Below are 13,072 nucleotides of genomic sequence, written 5' to 3'. Positions count from 1 at the left end.
TAAAATCAAATAATGCAGGATGCATGAAAAACAATATGAAAAAAAATATTGTAAAGTTTTATCTTGAAGAAAAAAGTTCAGAATAAAAGTTGGAATACCCTACATTCATACACGAGTCAAAAAACATGATCCTTGTCACAACTAACTTCAACTAGAATGATGTGAATATAAATACTGTACAGAAAGTAACTTGTATTTTTCCTGACAATACAAACCTTCAGCTCTTTATTAGGAAATATACTTTCAGCAAAGCTGGAAGGCTAGCCATCAGACTCTTAGTGATGTATAACTACCCCACCGCTAGTTGGGAAGGAGGCAGGGGGTATAACCGGCAACCCCGCTCTCTCACACACACACACACACACCTGTGTTCTATAGTCACTTTTAAATGCAGGCAGGAATTGCAGGGGGATAGGTGATGGCAGAACAAATTTGCATATAAGAGCTCAAAGTTTGCATCATTAGGAAAAATGCAAATTACTTTAAATTTGTCATTTGTTCTGACACTAATACAAACCCTTTCACTCTTTATTAGGGATGACTCACCTTAACGAAGTTGGAATTCCTAACCAACTGGCTGGTTTTTGACCCAAGAGTATTTCTCTGTGCTACGCACGATCTTAAAGAGGAATCATCCTGACACTTCACTAAACTTTCATGCATCTGCACGCTTTAGCAGCCTGAGCAATCCGTTTGATTGTGTAATTCTAGCAATATGATTTGTCTGGGTAAGAATTCTCAGAAGTCCTAGGACTTCTTTGACCAAACAATAGACGCTACCCAATTCGCACCTCGCCAAAGAGAAATGGGAACATAACAGATATATGTGCTAGTATCAAGTTACACAAGGGAACTGGTTATATTTACAGACAGCGGAGGCCAGCTTGCAGCGTACCATAGGTGCTGCTCCCCAAGAGGGGGGGAAGATGAAGGAAAAGATGCCAGTCACTCTTATCAATTATCCCAGACTTAATCGTGGGTAACACCACCCTCCACCATCTGCTACTAGTCCATCAAGGAGCTTGAGGTGTTTACATCACATTGTGCAGCCACCATAGGTACAATGGAGAACATCTCCATGTTCCTGTGGGTTATGTCTTGCAGGAAATGGGTGAAGGTCGTCTGAAGCTTCTCACGCTCACTGAAGAACCTGCGCCACACAGTACTTTTCTTGAACACAAGGGACGTGTTTACACTCCTAACATCAAGAACTCTTGGTTTCCATAGTTGCAAAGGAGAGTCAGGATTCGAGAGGTGCTCTGTGACCTAGCGAATTCACGCCGAGATCATATTCTTTGTAACTCCCCTCTTAACCTCCCCTGTGCTCACAAAACTCGTTTCCACTCAGGACTCAGGGGTGAGTTCCTGAAGTTCGTTAGAGGTAACACCTCACCACGCATACAGTGCATAGAAGCAGTTGATCTGGATCATCGGTTATATCCCGAAGACTATCAATCCAGAAGGGCTCTAATCTGGTATACATTGCCGTCAGATTTTGAGTCTTGCAACACTCTCAGGGACGAAGTCGAATATTATCTGTCCCTAACCCTTAAAATGGGAGACGTCAACGTCGTAAGAAAGGGAGTTCCGTTTATTAATTCTCTTGGCTGAGGCCAGGGCGAGTAGGATGGTCGTCTTAAGTGTCAGGTGAAGATCTGATGTTTAGGGTGCTCCGTCCTAGGATTGCAGAACCCTAACTATGATCCAAGGAGGCAGTCAAACTTCCGGCTGTGGACAGGTACGTTTGAGACTCCATATGAGGATAGACAATTCCAACGCAGAGGAAAAACCTTTTTCCTTCAAAAGGCGAGGCTCAAGGCTGAGTGGTGCCCTTGGACTGTCAAAACCAAAGGTGTCTCCTCCCTGAGGTGTCAAAGGAACCCCGTTATCACTGGAGTAGTGGTGTCGAGAAGGGCAATACCCTTCCACTACCTCTACAATAGAAGACTTCTCAGTTTGCCTGGTAGAAGTTGGTTGATGATTCCTGGGAGTAAGGGTAATCGGACATCTTTTTCACAACGGGTTGTGCCAAGCCTCTCCTCGAGAGGAGATGCTGGATATCCTCCCGCTATGAAGTCGTATTGAATTCTACAGCTAAGGAAACCTCCCCATGGTTGTCTGCAAAGATTACCAAGCAATTCTTCACTCAAGGAGTTACCTACTGCAATGTAATTGTTCAGTGGGTACTTTCCTCTTGGTAAGGGTTGAAGAGACTCTTTAGCTATGGTAAGCAGCTCTTCTAGGAGAAGGACACTCCAAAATCAAACCATTGTTCTCTAGTCTTGGGTAGTGCTAAAGCCTCTGTACCATGGCCTTCCACTGTCTTGGATCAGAGTTCTCTTGCTTGAGGGTACACTCGGGCCACTGTTCTATCTTATTTCTCTCCCTCTTATTTCTTCGAGGTTTTTATAGTTTACGTATGAAAGATCTAATTTCAAGTTATTACTGTTCTTAGTCCATCCATATACCAAAGGCACTTCCCCCAATTTTGGAGGGTAGCCGACATCAACAAAAAACAAAACAAAAAAGGGGACCTCTACTCTCTACGTTCCTCCAGCCTAACCAAGGACTCAGCCGAGTTCAGCTGGTACTGCTAGGGTGCCACAGCCCAACCTCCCACATTTCCACCACAGATGAAGCTTCACACTGTTCTTAGTATATTTTATTTTGAATATCACTTTTCTTGTAGTTTTCATTTCCTAGTTTCCTTTCCTCACTGGACTATTTTTCTCTGTTAGAGCCCTTGGGCTTATAGCATCCTGCTTTTCAGAGTAGGGTTATAGCTTAGCTAATAATAATAATAATAATAATAATAATAATAATAGTGACATGGAGGGAGGTCCCTCGGCACCTATGAGAAAAGATGCAGAGGGTTCGGAAACCATTCTGTCTGGCGTCACCTTGGAGGTAAGGGGGTCCTTGATAGTCTTGGATGCCCTACCTTGTTGAGTAATCTTCTTACTAGGCCAACCAGAGGCGAAGCAGAAGAACGTGTCGACATCTATGCTGTACCCATAGTAAGCCCCTTGCCAAGGGCTTGGGATAAAGATACTGACAAGCCATACGTCAAAAACTTGTCAGAGACGTGGCGGACAGATCTACTGTCGGTGAAAAACATATAGGCAGGACTCTGTTGGGTACTTGATAATACAAAGACCACTCACATTCAACTATCTGAGTCCCTTTACTCTGATTATCCGCAAGAACATCTCCCTTAACCGGGATGTGCCGGACTGATAAGGTGCCGAGTTATCTTCGACTGCTGTGAAGGGGTACCTCCTTGATTGTTTGAATATAAGCCACTACCATGGTGTCATTGTTTATCAACACCACAGAGTGTCCTGAAAAGAGCAGTTGGAACTGCTGGAGGGCCAGAAAACTACCTTCATTCCAGGTTCATGTGGCAATGTTGTTAGGATCCGGACCAGAGTCCGGAGGCCGTGTGCTGCCATATGTGGACTACCCCCATCCCTTCTTTTGATGTGACTGTGAAAAGCATTGAATCTGGGGGGTGAGGAAGAAGATCAAACCCCCCTGAGGAGGTTAGAATCTGATGCTCACCCGTTGGTCACCAGCACTCCAAGGAGGACAGGTGGCCTTATCAGACGGAGTAACTGATGTGCTGGTAGCGAGTCTAGTAGTAAGAAGGTGCTTACCTGCTCTTTCAATCTCTCTAATCTGCTCTCGGAAGGAAAGACACTTCCTAGTCTGATGTCTAGGAACATTCCTAGGTATACCAGTTTTGTGTTGGCCACAGGGATGACTTCTCAAGATTTTACCACAACCTTCAGATAGATGCAAAACTCAAGAAGCCTAACTTGGTGTTGGAGAAGGGATGTCCACGAGTCTGCCAGAATTAGCTAATTGTCAGAAAGTGTCTTAACAGGTGAATGCCGTTCCTGTGAGTCCTGAGTGACACTAGGGAGAAACTGCCAGTAAACATTGGAGGAAGTGCAACCAGGTCAAAATACACCACTTTAAACTGGTATTGCCAATTGCAGAGGATGATTCTTAAATAATTCCTTGAAGACAGAGGACCTGGAGTCTGGCAGAAAGCATCTCAATACCAGAGTTGTCATGAAGTCCTGGAGTCTGTGCTTGTATGACTGTATCTACCCTCTCCATACTACAAGAAAAAGTCGACTGTAGAAGCCTGGAGACCCAACTGACAGAACGTGTTTTATCTTGGGGAACAGGAAAATGCAAGGTGGCATTCCTTCTCCTATGGCCTTGTGATGTAATAATGTACTCATGCATTGATGACAATTCTATGTTCGGTTGTCTGTGGAAACGCTCAGGTTCGCGTAGATTGTCAAGAAACTCTCCCTTGCACCTCAACAGGTGGAAGGGTGTGTGATAATTTGTATGCCTTCCTCTCAGAACTTGAGGACTATTCTACCCCTGGAGTCAACTCAGTCCCACGGTGGGGTTCGTGAACAACTTTTGTTGAGAGCGCTCTTTGTCAAATTAGATTACTTGTTCATGAGCCAGAGCCATGTGAGCATCATTCATCAGTACTCCCGCTAGTTGGATGAGTCATGATGGTTGCACAAGTCATGGTTGAAGAAGAGATGAGTCCTACAAACTCACAGGAGAGATATAGTAGCTTCCCAAAGTCTATGCACTACCTAGTTGTCCCATTCTGACGAACTGCGCTCCGAAGAGCTAGAAAAAGGCATGGATGATACCAAACCCTTCTCGATGTCCCGCGCAGAGGAGATCCCTCAAAGAAAAACTCAACTCGCAGGTGAGAAAGGTGTTCCCCCTTTAGAAAAGCTGGACGATGTTTCAGACTTCGTTCTCCCACCTCCAGCCGAGTTAACCAAGATTGAGTGAGAACACCGTCGTCAGCACGCTGACAAGCAAGACCAAGGTCCAGCTCTGGGTTAGCCATGTTTCGCCTTCCTGACAGAGTACTCCGAGGAGTTCTGGATCTAAATTGCTCTTGCATAAGTCCCTAAGGAGCCTGAGCAAGCAGAGATAGCGAGACAAGGTGTACTAGGAGGCAGAACTAGGTAGAGATAGTGAGACAAGGTGTACTAGGAGGCAGAACTAGGTAGAGACACTAGAGAGACTGTCGGTGCCCATTACCTTTAGTCTCTCCAGAAGAAAGACCAAGGTCAACTTCTGAGGAAGCTAGTGCTCTTTCTCTGTACCCCTAACTGGATCAACTCCCCACGAGTAGCTATAGCATTGGGAACATTAAAAGTTTCATGAGCAAATAGATAACAAAGTGAAGAGATCTCTCGAATCAATGTTAGCTATCGTTCGTAAACATAAATATGAGCTGATTCTATCCCCTAGTAAACAGGGGAATAAATGAATAATCTCGAAGGTTTATGTCTTACGAGACTTTTGTTTCAGGACCGCATGACAGAGTGAGGAGGAGATGACAAGGAATAGGAGACCAAAACCATGTGAGCAATCTGATGAGCTCCCTAAATTGTAGAGAGAAGTTCAAGATAATAACCCTGAAGGCTTATGCTTCCAGAGTTCATTCCAAACCACAGAGGGAAGAGCCAGATGCAAGTGGTCGGACAGCCTTCTAATCTATGGCAATCCCTAGGTAGGACTATGTCTTTACCTTTCTGGTGAGGTTCGGCTGCGTATGGGTGAGAGTGCATGCGCAACGAACGTAGTTCCCGTCCTTCATTTACCATTTATATAAAAATGACCACTTGTAAGGTAACTTTATACCAAAATAAGTAACCTTAATGGTTAGAGACAGGGAGAATAGGAGGCGACTGATCGCCAACGTCTAAGGCAATTCAGTCCACATGTAGTAGACGTAGTAGTAGTAGTAGTAGCAGTAGTGGTGAAATTGTGAGTACTACCGGAGTAGTGCGACTTGTAGTAACTGTAGATTGAAGTTCTGTTCGTTGCCAAAGTAGCCTGTGCGCAACCAAGGTCTCGCGCACTAGCGTTGATGAAGTAGCCCTCGCTCCTACTCTGGACAAAGTCTAGCATGTGTGTCGTCTTGAGAGCGCTACCAAGGAAGTGCGCACTAGCATTGATGCAGTAATGCTCTGCACAAGGAGTCAAGCGAATGTCGTCTAGACGGGGGGAGACTCGCTAGAAGACTTGATGACGATTTCGCTGTGGCAATAGCGTGTGTGCGCTATTGTATATGACGAGTAAACATGAAGAATCTCGCTGGAAAGAGCAATCCACCTGTAGCAATAGCGTGCGCGTTTATTGCTCGCAGTGAAGATCGTAGATGGTACTGTTCTGCGCTCCTTACCAAAGAAGAGAAGTTCTCCGTTGTACACAATGTCCTTGTCCAGAGGCTTGATGCAAGCGGGAATATTGCTGTCCATCGAAGGCGGAGAGAAACTCTCCCTTGAAAAGAAAAGTTGCCTAACACTTGCTAGAGATTGACTTTCCCTCGGAAGAGAATTTGTCCAATGCCTGGAGGCAAACCTCACGGCAGCACTCTCTGTATCCACGTGCTGAGATCAAGTTCAAGGTAGGCATCGAGACCTGCCTACGATGATGTTACTGCTTCCGAAGTTACTGGGTCCCCCTCCTACTCCAGACCACAACGATGGACTCGAGCTGGTCGTTGTCCTCCTGGAATTCTCTCATCACGCATCATCTGCTCACACATTGTTAAAGTTGCTGGACTCATCAAAACTCCCACAGGAGTTTGGCAAGAGCTCTTGTGTGATTACGCCCCAGGAATTAGACATGCATGCTAGTCGGATGAGTGAAGTTTGATCAATGCTCGGGGGGCAAGAGAAGGGCATAGACGAATACAAAACCCAACTTGTCACCCAGCACGGAGGAGACCACACAGTTGAAAACTAAACCGCGAAAGGGAAAGATGTCCCCTGACCCCTGAAGGAAGCAGCAATATGCATCGGACTTTGCATCCTCTCCGCCGGCCGAGGCATCTCAGAACGAGGGAGTGCGCCATCATCAGCTCGCTGAGAAGCAAGACCAAGGTCAAGCTCAATGTCGGTCACAACGAAAACCACTCAAGGGAAGACCTAACCCGCAAACGGGAAAGGAATCCCCTATAAGAAGCAGGACCATGCTTCAGACTTGGCACTCCTTCTGCCAGCTGGGTCTTTTCAGAACGAGGGAGTGCATCGTTGCCAGTGCTGAATAGACCACTCAGGAGAAGACCCAACTTGCGAAAGGGAAAGGCGTCCCCTCAGAAGAGCAGGAACATGCTTCAGACTTTGCATTCCCTTCAGCGGCTAAGCCTTCTCAGAACAATAGATTGTGGCGGCGTAAGCGCTGAGGACCAAGACCAAGGTTGAGCTCTGGCTTGGCTGCAAGTGACATACTCAAAGAATACAGTGAAGGTGTATCAACGGAAAGCGACTCCCCAGAGGAGGGTAGAGCCGCTTCGCTAGGGGAAGCGGCGGAGTCCACTGTCCTAAGAGTTGCCCGGCGTGGAGAAGGAAGAGGAGGTTCTTCGCTCTCGAGGAAAACCCCGAAAGAGACAAATCCCTCTTGGACCTGCTCTACACCAACTCCTAAACAGCAACACTCACACCTTTAAAAATGAAAACAAAAACTAAAAGAACAAATTAGTCAAAGGCCAGTCAAAAAAGGTTAAGCAGTGGAGAGAGACAACGCTCACTCTCTATTGAGTCAAAAGCAAAAGTGACGACAGAACACAGGTGTGTGTACGTGTGAGCGTGATAGCCGTTACTACCCCCTAGCACCCCACTAACTAGCGGTGGGGTAGTTATACCTCGCTAAAAGTCATGGCTAGTGTTTCAGATTCGCCGAAAGTGTATTCTCTAATCAAGAACAAAGGTTCAGAACAAACATGAAGTATCCAAATAAACCATAAGCTCTTAACCCTTTTACCCCCAAAGGACGTACTGGTACGTTTCACAAACCCATCCCTTTACCCCCCATGGACGTACCGGTACGTCCTTGCAAAAAAAAATGCTATAAAAATTTTTTTTTTCATATTTTTTATAATTTTTTGAAAAATTTCTGGCATTTTCCAAGAGAATGAGACCAACCTGACCTCTCTATGACAAAAACTAAGGCTTTTAGAGCAATTTAAAAAAAATATACTGCAAAATGTGCTGGGAAAAAAATAACCCCCTGAGGGTTAAGGGTTGGAAATTTCCAAATAGACTGGGGGTAAAAGGGTTAATTGATAGTACAGGCTAAGCTTAGAAGATAAATACAGGAAAGGTGAAATAGTTTTCTACTGCAAATAATTTTTTTCACCATAAATTATACTTATCCTATGAAAATACCTAACACAGTAGCCAGAATTATCAGAGAGATTTGAAGGGTCCTTTACATTGACAGCATGGTCACTTTCTGTGAATCTGTCATTTTACTGACACTAAGAAAGAGTTTACATATCACAAAAATTCATGTAGCAGCATCAATTACCTCTAATAAAACTTCTACTTTTAGATTAAAGAACACACTTTTCATCAGTATCCATAAAACAAATCTACTACAACAAGAAATCCTGGTTTACTAATCTACAGAGAACACATTGTAATAACCAAAATCAAATACATTGTGATATTAACCCTTTTACCCCCAAAGGACGTACTGGTACGTTTCACAAAACTCATCCCTTTACCCCCATGGACGTACCGGTACGTCCTTGCAAAAAAATGCTATTTAAATTTTTTTTTGCATATTTTTGATAATTTTTTGAAAAAATTCAGGTATTTTTCAAGAGAATGAGACCAACCTGACCTCTCTATGACAAAAATTAAGGCTGTTACAGCAATTTTAAAAAAATATACTGCAAAATATGCTTGAAAAAAAAATAACCCTTGGGGGTTAAGGGTTGGAAATTTCCAAATACCCTGGTGGTAAAAGGGTTAATTATGTAGGATTAATGAAATATAATGAACACAATGAAATTCCACGTCAACTAAAGCTTACCATCCAGAGTTTCACACTGGACAAGATTCAAGTAGTCGGTCTGCTTGAGGATACCATTCTTGAAGCCTCTAACGAGACCTTCCAGGTACCCACAATCAATGTTGAAGAGACTGTCTAACATGTTGCCTGAAATGTCAATATCAAAAATTAAAATCAGTTGTACAACTAACTTAAAACCCTCAATACAGTAATGTACTGTTCTTAAGAGAAGAAATTATCTTCAGTACTTATACTACTGTACATCAATACTAATCATAATACTTTAATAACAATATCAATGTAAAAAAAAAAAAATTGCTGGACCCTTTGTAGGGTGACGGCCAGATCCGTTTTCATTCATAGAAAATGGGAATATCATAAAGTGGGGTGGACTGTGGCCGTCATTCTAAAATCGAGTTCGTAAAAAACTGGAATATTCTGAACTGTGGCCGTCATTCTAAAAAAGATTTTGGCGGGAGAAGCTAACTTAAAAAAACCCACCTAACCTATGCTAAAAGCTGTATCCTTGCCCCCCCCCCCTACCTACTACGGGAGCGAGAAGATTCACGGCCGGAGTAAGAACTTGAGCCACAAATTTTCAGGTAATCTAGGGTTTTCGGCAAAAAACATAAAAGTGTGCGTTTAAGCACATATTTAAGATCCGTAGACCATTTCCAAACGTTTTTATTCTATACAAGATAACAGTCGGAGCGATAATAAGCAAATTAGGACGCTTGGCCGTAGCGCTACAAACTACCCAAATTGCTAATTAGGTATTTGAGTAAATCATATTTTGGTTCTACTACTGTAGGTTAGATTACTTTAGCACGTGTGATGTGGAGGAAGGGAGGAACATCTGTCAATTATATAAGCAAAAGCACGGGACGGATTCTATAAGTGATTGAATTGGTTTCCATAATTCTTATATATTACTGTATTCAGTCATCTGTCCATCTTTTACTCTGAAAGTAAGGTTTCAATTTTTGAGAGAATAAAATTAATTACCTAAGTATCTAGGGTATCTTTAATCAACTAAATATTAAAAATTGTAGGTACTGTAGTAGGTTGGCCAAGACACCAGCCCCCCATTGAGATACTACTGCTAGTTATCAGGTCCTTTGACTCACCAGATACTGTAGTACTATTGTGCATTGAATTCTTCTCTAGTTACGGCTAATTTTTCCTTTGCCTACATATACACAGAAGAGTCTGGCTTAATCATTACACATTCTCCTCTTTCCTCATACACCTGAAAACACTTAAGATAACGGAAAAATTCTTCTTCACGCAAGGGGTTAGCTACGGCACTAAATTGTTCGGTGGGTACTTCCCAGAGTATGGGTAGAAGAGACTACAATTATGGTAAGCAGTTCTTTTAGGACACTCCAAAATCAAACCATTGATCTCTAGTCTTGGGCAGTGCAATATCCTTTGGACCATGGCTTTCCACTATCTTAGCTTAGCTTGTAATAACAATAATATGGTAATGTCGTTCTATCATTCTTTTATTATACAAAGCTTCAACAGTGTGGGAATATCATCATTATTACTTGCTAAGCTAGAACCCTACAGTAATTGGAAAAGCAGGATGCTATTAGCCCTAGAGCTCCAACAGGGAAAATAGATCAGTGAGGAAAGGAAATAAGGAAATATACAAAAATGACAAATTCGAAGATAATTTGTATTTTTCCTAACCATACAAACCTTAGCTATTTACATTGGGTTTACCTAGGACGGGTCACACTTCTTCCTTCACACACAAGCTTATGTAGGCCACACGGTTCCTTGCGGAGCAAGGAACTTGTGAGGTGCAGGGACTCCTTTTCTCGAGTGCGACTCACTCGGATTCTGAGTTCCCGGGTAAAGCCAAAGCCAGTGTGGCTGGGGACTTTCCACCCTACCTAAGGGGTAAGTCATCCAATGTAAATAGCGTGGTTTGTATTTCGGTTACGGAATAAATGACTAATTCGAAGATAATTTGTATTTTTCCTAACCATACAAACCTTAGCTATTTACACACATTTACCCGCCAGCCCTGTCCCCCAAGACAAGTCCTACCTCTAAGTGAAAGTGAGCATTAACCTGTGTGTGAGGGGGGGGAGGGGTAGCTAGCTACCACTCCCCTACCCCCCCGCCAACTAGCGCGGGGGTAATACACCCTCGTTAAATTCTAATGGCTCGCCATTTCAGCTGCGCTAAAAGGTAAACCCAATGTAAATATGATATTTTAATTATAAAATAAATTTTTGAATATACTTACCCGGTGAATATATAATAGCTGCAACTCTGCGGCTCGACAGAAAACACACTCAAAAACTCGCGAGCGATCGCTATGAAGGTTGCGGGTGTGCCCACCAGCGCTACTATCGGCCAGATACCACTCTTGCATGTAAACAAACCCTTCAATTCTTCTCGTCCCGCTGCGTCTCTATTGGGGAGGAAGGGAGGGCCTTTAATATGACAAATTCGAAGATAATTTGTATTTTTCCTAACCATACAAACCTTAGCTATTTACAAAGGGTTATTACTTTTAGCGTAGCTGAAATGGCGAGCCATTAGAATTTAACGAGGGTGTATTACCCCCGCGCTAGTTAGCGGGGGGGGTAGGGGAGTGGTAGCTAGCTACCCCTCCTCCCCCTCACACACAGGTGAATACTCACTTTCACTTAGAGGTAGGACTTGTCTTGGGGGACAGGGCTGGCGGGCAAATATGTGTAAATAGCTAAGGTTTGTATGGTTAGGAAAAATACAAATTATCTTCGAATTTGTCATTTGTTCCGTAACCGAAATACAAACCACGCTATTTACAAAGGGTGACTTATCCCTTAGGAAGGGTGGAAAGTCCCCAGCCATACTGGCTTTGGCTTTACCCGGGGACTCAGAATCCGAGTGAGTCGCACTCGAGAAAAGGAGTCCCTGCACCTCACAAGTTCCTTGCACCGCAAGGAACCATGTGGCCTACGTAAGCTTGTGTGTGAAGGAAGAAGTGTGACCCGTCCTAGGCAGTTGACCTGGAGTTCCAGAAGGAACTCTGGGTTAGGACGTTCCCAATACCACCTCGTCAGGGTATGGGGGACGCGACAGTATTGACTCAATACTCGGAACACAAGGAAGCATGGTTTACCTGCAGAGGTTCGAGGTCAGCTATGCAGAGACCAGGATGCTGCTTCCCCGTAGAGGGGATGATGAAGAAAGAAGTAAGGGCCAGACATACTTCTTTCGTTCATGCAGACTAAAACCTGATAACAATGCCCTCAACCTTCTGCTACCTGTCCAAAAAGGAGCCTGAGGTTAGACCAGCTGTTGTGTAGCCACCACAGAGCGATAGAAAACGTATCGAGACTCCTGTGGGTCACGCCCTGCAGGAAGCGGGCTGCGAAGGTCATCAGACGCTTCCAGACTCCAGCTTGTAGCACCTGCGTCACAGAGTAGTATTACTCGAAGGCGAGGGACGTTGCGATGTATCCAACATCGTGCTGTAGGGCGACGTGACGGGGGAGGGTCTGAAGACAGGTCGAGATGAATGTCCTTGAGTCCGGGCTGAAGAGGTATACTGGTGACTCTCCCCCCATGTCCTCCTTGTGTTCCCAAATCGGCTGCAACTGAGGCCAAACTGCAGCTGTTCCCAGCGCTAACCTCTCGATTCCTGTACTGGCAAGAAAGAGAAGGTCTTGGGACATCAGACACAGAATGGAGACTCAAAATCTTGAATGAATCGGACCGAAGGGTCGGGACCCTCAGATTCTGAGTCTAGCCAACAACTCAGGAGCGAGCCTGAATGTTGCCTTCCCCTCTTCCTTAGAAAGGGGGGGAGTAGTAAGAGACCAAGAAGATTGCTTACACACTGGCCGTGGCCAGAGTGAGCAGAAGACCCAAGGCGGAATACAATCCGAGGCCTGTCGTAAAAGGGTCTTGAGAAGATCTCTTAAAGGACTAAAAGTCCGAGCCATGCTCCAAGTTGGAGGTCTTCCTCCGACTAGGGCAGGGACGATCGTAGCTTCGCATGAGCGAGGATAGATCCAGCGGGCAGGAAAAAGTTATTCCTTTAAGCCTGAAGGTCAGGGAAAGGCTGAGCGACAGGCTTCATTGCCAAGAGCGGAAAGGAGTTTCCTCCCGCCGAAAGGCAATAAGACCGTTATTGCTGGAGAAGAGGCCTCACGGGAAGAGGTATATCTCCCACGGCACCAACCACCTTAGACTCTTCACTTTGCCT

At 44.4% G+C, this 13,072-nt stretch overlaps 1 protein-coding gene across 1 annotated transcript in view; it reads right to left on the bottom strand.

Moving 5' to 3' along the window:
- Positions 1-13,072, bottom strand: part of VhaAC39-1 (V-type proton ATPase subunit VhaAC39-1) — a 56,407-nt gene that overhangs the window by 23,072 nt on the left and 20,263 nt on the right. Inside the window, exon 2 of the mRNA XM_068365003.1 lies at positions 8,881-9,006. Coding sequence (XP_068221104.1) covers positions 8,881-9,001 — 121 coding nt within the window. The 5' untranslated portion in view covers positions 9,002-9,006. The remainder of the gene's footprint in view (positions 1-8,880; positions 9,007-13,072) is intronic.

The sequence above is a fragment of the Palaemon carinicauda genome, chromosome 42 (assembly GCF_036898095.1).
Source record: "Palaemon carinicauda isolate YSFRI2023 chromosome 42, ASM3689809v2, whole genome shotgun sequence".
Lineage (NCBI taxonomy): Eukaryota > Metazoa > Arthropoda > Malacostraca > Decapoda > Palaemonidae > Palaemon > Palaemon carinicauda.
The sequence above is the reverse complement of the archived record's forward strand: the minus strand, read 5'-3'. Positions and strand labels throughout refer to the sequence as shown.